This window comes from Buceros rhinoceros, unplaced genomic scaffold (genome assembly GCF_000710305.1).
Source record: "Buceros rhinoceros silvestris isolate BGI_N320 unplaced genomic scaffold, ASM71030v1 scaffold37058, whole genome shotgun sequence".
NCBI classification, from domain to species: domain Eukaryota; kingdom Metazoa; phylum Chordata; class Aves; order Bucerotiformes; family Bucerotidae; genus Buceros; species Buceros rhinoceros.
In genome coordinates, this window is record NW_010425831.1 from 2,597 (window position 1) to 12,300 (window position 9,704).

Genomic DNA, 9,704 nt, shown 5'->3' on the forward strand with positions numbered 1-9,704 from the left:
CTGCCTTTCTTCAAATAAACTGTAATAAAACAGTAAGTATTTTTAGGGATTTAGCTTCAAAACCAGATTCTACAATTGTGGCAGAAACTATGTTCAAAATCAAAGCAGAAATCTTTCATAAGTTAATAATTTTAAAGTCTTACTGTACAATACCAGCAGAACTTCTTCTTTTGTTAAATATTTCCGTAAAACAATGACATGTGAAAAAAGGTGTAAGTAAACCATGTATCTTATATCTTTTCAGTTGGTGAGAACAGAGGTAATTGTCTATTTGGTCTCATTTGATACAAAGCCCCCATTTATTTTAGCATGTGATGACACTGATTTTGAATCCTCTTTTTCCTCTGTTTTCTCAACATCAGTCTTTGTTTTGACGCGGTGTCTTCTGTAAAAATGGTAGCCTGGGAATTGATATATATTTAGTATGAAATAAAAAACTCATAATAATTGCCTGAAAAACACACTGTAGTAACATGTAGCTGTGCAATATTTTTCTTCCTTATATTGCTAAAACATTCCAACACCTCAAGATAGCTTCTTTAAACCTATGTTTAATTATTTTATGCCAACAACACTCACCACTGGAAAAGTACCTCTAGAAAAAACCAAGGAAAACATTTTAAATTCTGCGTTTAGTGTTTGACTGCTCTGGGTTCCTGTTGTGTGCACTGACTTTTAAAAGTATTGCCTGACTCTTTTGGGAAGCTCTTGGGCTCTTGGTTGGGTCTGTGGGACTGACCCTTACTTCTATGTGAGTTGTGTTTGGCAGAAGCTGGGACAACGTGGTTTTTCTGTCTCCACGCTGTTGCCCGCCAGAGAGGTCAGAGTTGGGGCTCTGCCTCTGAGGCTGTGTCTCTGGGGCAGTGCTCTGGTGTTGAGTAAGATGGCTGGTTTGGGAGTGGGAGCTCAATAGTCACAGCTGGTTCTGGTGCGAGCAATGGGGACAAGGTCACAACCCTTGGTAAGGTTAGTTGTAGTAGCAGCAGTACAACTCATGTATGTGGAAGGAAAAGGGACCTTTACCTTTAGTGGAAGATATATTTCTCACCTTAGCTGTGAAGCTAATGCCTGTTCTCTCAACAGCTGGTAGAAGGGGAAGTTTGTGCATGCATGTGGATATGGTCTTGCTGGGCTGCTGTGCTTCCAGGTACCCTGGAGCAGTGGAAGAAGATGCATTTGCCCTTCGTTGGCCAAGCGTAATGACAAACCTGTGCTCAATGTATTCTCATGTTCCCCATTGTAGATGGTGGAGAACACCTCCTTTGTGCTGCAAAAAGGGTCTTTCAAATCCTGAACTGAGCTTTGTATATTCCTATGTACAGTGGTGATGTTCAGTAAATATTTAGGTCATTATTTACTCAACTATTTTCAATTTGAATATTTTTGTTCCTTCTTGTTCTCTCCCTATCCATGAAAAATGAGACTAATCATAATAATAATGATAATTATAATGCTATAATAGAAAATATCGGTACTTTACCTGTTGAAATTAGTAGTGCAAACAACAGCTGGAAAATGGTGTAGATGAGTGGGAAAGTAAACATCAGTTCAAGCTGTTCAGAAGTGAATGAGAGCTGTACTATAGTCGAACATAGCTGAGTGTTTTGCATGCCTGTTTCCAGAGACACTGTACGACATCTAAAGGGAGTAATACAAGGACAATTGTGAAATAGCAGCCTCTGAGTCCCTATGCTTTTTAGTAAGAAACATACAGCAATTGACAGCTAAGAAAATGGTATCCTTCAGCTCACACAGTCAACACAACGCTCCACAATCATAGGGCTGTTACCACTAGAAGAAACACAAATTATGGCAGTTCAGCAATTGTAAAGGACTGCAATCCACCTTCAAGCCACGTACGTGGCACTAACTTTCTCCCTCTCTTGAAATGATGTTCTAAGCTGTGGGCTGCTGCATCTTCATGAGAAATTTTACTGCAGTCCCAAACCACTTATAAGCCAGCTCCATTTCACTCATTTGAAGTGTATGACATGGTCACACAAGGGTAAGGTGGAAATAGTATAGTCAGAACCTGAAAATAAGAATGTGCACAAGAAAAGTATTATTTGCACAAAGTATCCCAGAAACAGTGTTGGGGAATGAGTGACTTTGTGGAGCAGCAAATGCTAGGGGATCAGCATTGACTAATCATTAAATACAAACTTTTTTCACAGCTGGAAAAGGGCTACAGAATTCCACACCTGTGCCAAGGCAGACCAGCTATGCGGGCCAGAATGAAGCCCAGAGAATAGCCAGCTGCTGGAAATATAGTGCCAATGATCCATAATTTGGGTGAGATAACCCAGGAGCCTCTGTAGAGTATTCCACCAACCACAGCAACGACCACGATGAGGATCGCTCCCACAATGGAACCGATCTGTGAGGGGAAAGAGGAAGGACTCCATGAATAAAAGACCCTGATGAAATTTAATGGCATCAAACAGACTGACAAGCATGCCTGTGAATGTCTATGAGTCACTGAAACATCCTATTAAACATAAAACCTAAATCTTATGGCAATGTAATTCACAACAGGCAGACATATTAGATAGCTGTCGTTTTTCCCAAACAGGAGATGTAGAACTTACTTCAATGTGTGACTACAGATACAGATCAAGGCATAGCTATGAAAGGTATCTACAGCAGATACCTGTAGAACTAGCCTCTTGAAGCCTTGGCTATAATTCTACTTTGAACCGGAGATTAAAAATAATTTCACAGGCGTGGCATGAGCAAGGAATGATGCACACATGGGAAAAATTTCCCCAGAGTTTTTTGGAAACCGACAGCTAAACAACTAGTATAATGCACTTTTCTTCTCCATTTCTTGGGCAGTCACACTCTGGGGCATAGTACAGCGTACTCTATCTAGATGCTAGATTGTTAGTGGTAGGAAATTATTTGCAAAGCAGAGGAGGAAATCTTTAATGTGGCTGTAAATTTGTGTTTGAAAACTGGCTGCTAGCTCGGGTAGCATGTCTAGATAGACACAGTTCCTGATTTGATCTTATTTCCTGTAACTGAATGTACTGAGACCTTCACCTCTCCTTGCCAAAACAAGTGATACCTCACTCTTTTCTCAATATCCAAGTGAAATGCCTGCTCTTATGGCATATGTTGCCAGGGACCTCACCAGCACACTTCTGGGGCTAAGCTTAGCAGAATCCATTTCTCAGCTAAAATGTGTATTCCCATTGAAATGGCTTCATCAGTCTTTGGCTGAAGCCTTTTTTAAGAGCACTGAGTGAACAAGTACTTTTGTTTGACTGAGCTATTAATCACATGCACCTAAGAAGAAGAAACATGGTCTGGCCGTGGCGAGCTCTTCTCTTTCACCTGGTACGCTATCTTTGTGCTCTTATCACCATTGGTCAATCTGACAACTACAGCTCAATCTTGACTTGATGCTTCATTGCGCTACATAAAGCAAAGTGTCAAAGGATCCTACTGTGGGTTGCTCACCCACTGTAAGAAAGACTATGAAACGGTGTTTGGCTGAGAGAACAAGTAGAGTTTCTTTTCATGTGAGTTCAAGTCCATGCTTTTCCCTTAAAAAATGATTAAATAACAGTAGCCCAGTCTTGAAACAAGCAGTCAATAGTATCCAAGTTCATAAGTAAGATGTGAGTACATTTAAAAATACAACATGATAAGCTAACAGTCTAAGAAAATGAATTGACTTAAAAAGGACCTTATTTGTGTTCTATGCTTCCCGAGCTGATAGCAGAGAAGTGACAACAAAGTACAGGTAGAATAACAACTGGCCAGATGATTAGTCTTCTTTGAGAAAATTTAGAAAATACATGTGTTAATTAAGACTGGTTAACAAAGGCCAACGGTACTCAGGCATCTGACAATCACTTTAAACCTGAACCTAATGGTTGGAATGATTCATTTTCTGTTAAAGCCAAAGACAGCTAAGTTGTTGTTGTTATTATTATTATTGCTGCTATAATTATAATTGTTATTATTTTAGTGAGAACAGTTTTTGCCACCCCGCTCCATTGTTGACGCATCTGAAACTAGCTTGCAAAGATAGTTGAATTTTGTGAATAGGTTTGTTAGATTTTTCAAACAGTTGGAACATTTTCAAAATTATTTTTAATAAAAATTGACTTCACTCTCAAATTTCCCCCCAAAATCAATAAACTGGTTGAAAAGTAGAATGTTTTTATTTGATCCAGAACATTTAAATTTTTATTATTTTGCAGAGAAGAACTGCTTCCAGTTGACTTGAATGATTTTCCTTCCATTTTCAGTTTACTTTATAAACTGAACTCAATTACTGATATAGTTGTAGACAAAAGTATGCTCTTTGGATAATGATGGTTTCTAATAACATATGCAACTCATGTGTGTTTATGCAGGGGGAAAGCAATACATTTCTGCAGCATCTCATTTGTTTTCTACTGAAAACTTCCCAGCTCTTATGAAGTCAGATACTAATACTATGAATAGCAATGTACTGCTTCAGTGATGCCACTAGTTCCATAATTTGTCCATAATTACTAATGTTTCAGCTGTATATATCTTACCTTAAGTATGACTTTTGCTTTTCTAGGCCATCTGTGGTTAACATACATTCCAAACGAAACAGGAACTACAAGAGCTACCAGTGAAATTCCTGTAAAAAAGAAGAGAGAAGTTAAGCCCACGTATCGTGCTGAAGTTCACGACAGGGGGACAGGCGCCATGTGGCGAGGCTGGGGGTACAGAGCAAGCCTTCAGAGGATGTTTCTGGTATGTGCACCCCAGAGCACGCTTGCATGCCCTAGCCACACCTGCCCATTTGCTTTTCTATAGAGTCTGTCATCTTTGGCAGCCTGTTGAAGTAATTGCCATTCTGCTGAGCTACATGCTCATTCACCTGCATCAGAAAGGTAGACAGAAATTTGAGTGCACTAATCATCACTATCCTGTGAGGAGAGTAGCTATATTAAATGTTCATTTTGTCTGCAGGTGTTTCGCTATTGTACCATATCAACAACCAGTTTAGAACATCTTTTGTTTTGGCCTCCCCCCTCCAGTACTTATTTTGAAAGCACAAGCAATGTGTGTGGGTTTTTTTCTCCAGGACAATGGGAAATGAATTTGAAGGATATGAAAGTGACTCTGCCAGCTTTTAAGATTAACACAACATGGAACCGTGCTTGATAAGCACTAGGGCCACAGCTCTGCAAAGCACTGGTGCATGTATTTCCAAATACGTTGACTATTTTCTCTTTATAGCTAGACGAGATTTTTGACAGGAAGTTAAATGAAGCCACTCCTGGCAGTGTAGATTGCAGCTTTTCAAAGAGACTCAGCAGTTTTAATCACTTGCTTAATTATGCACGTGTGATTAAGTACTTTGTCAGATTATGGCCTCAGCATTTAGCACTTTGCAGGAATGTGCCTTAAAGCTCTTACAAATACTTTCATCCAGGGGCTGCAGCTATTCCTGTACGAGTTATTCTATATTCTTGTCCCGGTACGATACAGGTTTCCAAAATGCTTTGAAAGAAAAACACACAATCTCCTGATAAATATCCATGCAATATTTATAACGTCTTTGACTTTCTGTTCTGCAGAGCTGTGGATGACATGAAGTGATCTAGGTACCTAATTCCCGTGGAAGCTATTGGAAAGAAGGAGGATGAATATTTTAAAATATCTAGGGTAATTTCTTCATGACTTTGCAGGATGATGGTATAGAGATGATTGTTACTGTAGGGAAGATAAAAGGGAGAGTCAGCAGAGAAAGTGTGGATTCATTGGACTCACCAATGCTGTTGTAGGGGAGTACAATTGCATCAGAATCAGTCCACATCTTGGTGTAAATAAAGAGGCAAAGTGGCATCATTCCCATTGCAAATATTGTGGAGCAAGCTGTCATGCTGATGCTGTAAAGAAATTGGTTGGACTGAGAGTTCATCTCATGGTATACTACAGTCTTTCTCATTTGCTTATTACAACTTCACAGGTTGTGAAATGTTGGGCAAGAGATGCTGCTGGCTACAGACAATTCATTCTGTATATCAGGTTAGAAAAAAGCTAAATGCAAGGAATAGCTTCTGCTGTAAAAGAAGAACATAAAACATCAACTTGTCCTGCAGCCACAGAACAGTAACTTTCAGTGTAAAGGAGGCAGTCAGACAGGCAGCCATCAGAAAGGTCTGTTGGCAAGTCAGTCTGCATGCTGCCTCTCCGGCTGGCTTCTGAGAGAGAAGCAAGCTGGAATGGGTCAGAAGGACATCAAATGGAGTTTTGCTCCAAAGTCTGTGTATTCTCTAACCCCAGTCTGTGCGCTTACAGAAGCTCCCAGGGGAGCTGTGAAGGAGAGGAAATGGTGTTTCAGAAGCAGTTGTTCTTGTGAAATATCAAGAGATGTCAAAAAGAGATGTACCTAGGGAAAGCTTTAGACGAAATCATCTGAGTCCAACCTGATAAGAAAGATATAAAATCTCTTACTTCACCTCCCTTTTGATTATATGAGCAGTAGAAAAATAATTCCCATTCTAACTTGTGTTCTGTTTACACTGGGATATTTTGAATCAGGGCTGCAGACAATGGTGATATGCTATTATGTATAAACATAAAATATTATCAGTTAAAACCAAAACCTTGTCTGATAAGATGGGCAGACTTTCTATAATTCTGTGCTGGCTCCAGAAACTAGCCAAGCTACTCATAGTGTTATTCTACCAAGAACTGAAGATCTTGCATTGCTGTCTCTGCTGTACTTCCCATATCCTCTGGTCCCTTCATTATTGTTGCAAAGGTACTAACGAATAGTCTTTGACTTCTTAAGGTAAAGGTCTTCACCTGCAGAATAACTTTTTATAGGTATTTTCAATTTACTTCACCCTCTGCCAGCATCATGTGATGTTCATGTGATATTAACCCTACTCATATTTATAGCATCATCAATTTGGATTTTTACTACTGATTTCAGTAGCACAACTCTGGACAATATAGAGTCAAAAAAGCACAGTTGAGCTCCGTGTATTCTTCAGATGTGGGTTGGATGTTTTTCCATCTGTGGTTTCTGAGACCTGGGTTTGTTGAAATTAAGTGCCTTACAATTTCTAATATCACAGGTCTTTCCTCCACAGTGAGGAAGTTGGTGATTAGCAGAGTAGACCTCATACATAATTTGAAAGCTGTTATTAATTACAGTAACATCTGAATGTGACAGAAAAGTTCACTATTTTCAAAGGATGGAAAAAATGTCTTATTTATAGCTACAAATATCAACATTCTTAGTCTATTCACCCTAACTCCACATCTTTTTTTCCATTGCTAGTTCAGACTGGCATATGATAAATTGGATGAACACTCCAAATTTATGTTACTCTGTGGGAAACAGAGAAAAGATCCTGTTTATTTTAGAGCAAATTGTCAGGATATATAAAAAAAAAAGACAGTTCATTTTTAAAGGCTGTTAGATTTAATGAGCACCCCATGGAATCTGTATAAAGAGTAGGGTTCACTTCTCCTCTGTGTTTGATGTCTTAGGCCATGCCAGGTGCCTTACATATCTGTTTCTGAGTTCAGAGCACCCTGTCACTGAGACCATCACGCTTCACCACAAAGGAGTTTTTTCATTACCCCCAATATGCAGGGCTGCCTTAGTCAGTGGCTTCTAGCCTAGAAAACTTTCCCTCAGTTTGAAGACTTTGGGAAGCTGCTGGGAGCAGATAGAATTTCTGCAAGTGATTTCCACTTGTATTAGTTCACAAAGAGAAAATCTATGCCTGTCTATTCATTGCACAGAACACAAAAGGAGGGAAAGTAGTTTTCCACAGGTGCTGTTTTTCAAGAAATGTTACTTTAAGAACTGCTGCATAGCCACTATTTTGAACAGAGAATTCAGACCCTAAAATCCTCCTTTATTTTTTTTTCCTTTTTGCCCAAGATATTGGGAGAAACAAAATCACAAAAGAGTTCTAACTTGGACAAAGATTTCATAATCCTTAGTATCTTAGTGTTCTTCATAAATGATGTTTTCTGCAGGATCTGAAGATTTACAATAAACATATTTTTAATATATGCAATTCTGTTGTGCCATCTTCCTCATGAATTCTCAGTGAACCAAGGATATTTGCTGTTCGGCTTATATTTACTACTATTAAAGTAACTAAACATCTTTACAAGAAGAAAGTCCACCCTGCAGGAGCCAGGAAGCTAAGAAAAAAATCAGAAGGCTGTCATTTGCAATTTAAAGTTTACAATGTAAAAATCCACACAGAGAACAGTTGCTCTTACCTTAGGTCCATGTCTCCATCCACCCAGTAGGCGACGATATTAGAGCCTGAGCCCCCTGGACAGCATCCCATGATCAGCACCACAACAGCTTGAATCGGAAGCACATTAAAGATCAGGGACAGCAAGAAGGCTGTGAGAGGCATTATTCCAAACTGGCAAAGGAAACCCACAAAAATGCCCCAGGGTCTTTTTATGTGGGCCAAGAATTTCTTAAGTTCCACATTGCAACCCATGGAGAACATCACCAAAGCCAGCAGGATTGTTAGAACAGTACTTAAAACTACGCTCAAAGTGTCATTAAAACTATCTTCTGGTAACACACAAGATGTGCCATTGCAAATAGTGGCGTTTGCTGGACAAGCTGTAGAGTTTTCTGCCAAAGATCTAGCGTTAAACTGTTGGGAAAGAAGGTAGGTCTGCATTTTGAAATGCAGAACTGCTCAGTTCATCCAAGGCAAGATTTCAAGCCTGTGTAAATGGTTGTTTGCAAGTGACTCCTTTTAAATGATCCAGGAAGCAATAAAGTACAATAAATGCTCGAACATGCTTATTATTCTTGAAGGGTTTGGCACAGTGCTGATTCATATAGTTATAAAAGTTGCACTTGCTCAGTATGGTGACAATTAATCATTTACCCATACAAAAATGAGGAATCCCACATCAAGGGAGTAACTGTGTTAATATTTAAGGGTGTAAGGAAGCTTGTGGCATAGCTGAGCACATGAAATGAGACTTAGACGAGGAAGAGAAAGTTTAGACTTCATTCTTTGAATTTCTTGCATGCCTTCGAGAGAACTGCTCATGCACGAACTGACAATGGCATTACAGGGGTCTGTGTGGTGAGTGACCAAGACTCAAGAAATGAGTAGAAGTTATGAACTAGGATTTGAAGCTGCAACACTTGCTAAGTGATACAGCATTCACCATAACACACAGGCTCATTTGAATGTGGTCTGATCCTCATCTGGTTGTATTTCTAGTATAATAAAAGTTATTACGAGTATACAGTGATAAATCTACCACAAGACTAAATGCACATTTGTGTCACTTTTGGCTCCTAAATGCAACTTTCAGGTAATCTTTCTGATCACTTCTCAGCTTCCACATAATCCTGAAGATGGTGAAGATCCCTGGCTGCAAAGTTTTCCATGAAGGAGCCTGCTCAAATGTCACCGGTATATTTGGCTTTTGCACATGGACAACTGCTGCTACCCTGAAATGTCCACATCCCTCCAGCCTGGGCACTGATTGACTACCTGGGGGCTGCTTTTCCCTGCTGTGTCTCGTGTTGCTCCCAACCACATTCACCTCCACACTGAGCTCTTCAGCCAGGGAAAAAAAGAGATGGGAAGGGAGGGTTGCGGGGCGAGGACTGTGCTTATTCAGGCAGTGTGGGAATTTGTGGTCCTCCTAGCACCTTCTGCCAGGTGCAGCTGGTGCAGTCATGCTTCTCTCCA

At 39.8% G+C, this 9,704-nt stretch overlaps 1 protein-coding gene across 1 annotated transcript; it reads right to left on the reverse strand.

Moving 5' to 3' along the window:
- Window positions 1-267: 267 nt before the first annotated feature.
- Window positions 268-8,669, reverse strand: SLC10A2 (solute carrier family 10 (sodium/bile acid cotransporter), member 2). The gene is made up of 6 exons (XM_010141278.1): window positions 8,248-8,669; window positions 5,764-5,882; window positions 4,536-4,624; window positions 2,202-2,377; window positions 1,481-1,638; window positions 268-401 (listed from the first exon to the last, which is right to left on the reverse strand). Exons 1-6 carry the CDS (start codon window positions 8,667-8,669, stop codon window positions 268-270), a joined length of 1,098 nt encoding a protein of 365 aa, XP_010139580.1.
- Window positions 8,670-9,704: the final 1,035 nt, after the last annotated feature.

Excerpts from the sequence above, each read along its gene's own strand:
- SLC10A2 (XM_010141278.1), bottom strand. The coding sequence starts at position 8,669 with ATGCAGACCTACCTTCTTTCCCAACAGTTTAACGCTAGATCTTTGGCA. Across the intron at positions 5,883-8,247 it reads GATGGAGACATGGACCTAAG|CATCAGCATGACAGCTTGCT; the intron begins GTAAGAGCAACT and ends ATTTCTTTACAG. Across the intron at positions 402-1,480 it reads TGCACTACTAATTTCAACAG|GCTACCATTTTTACAGAAGA; the intron begins GTAAAGTACCGA and ends ATCAATTCCCAG.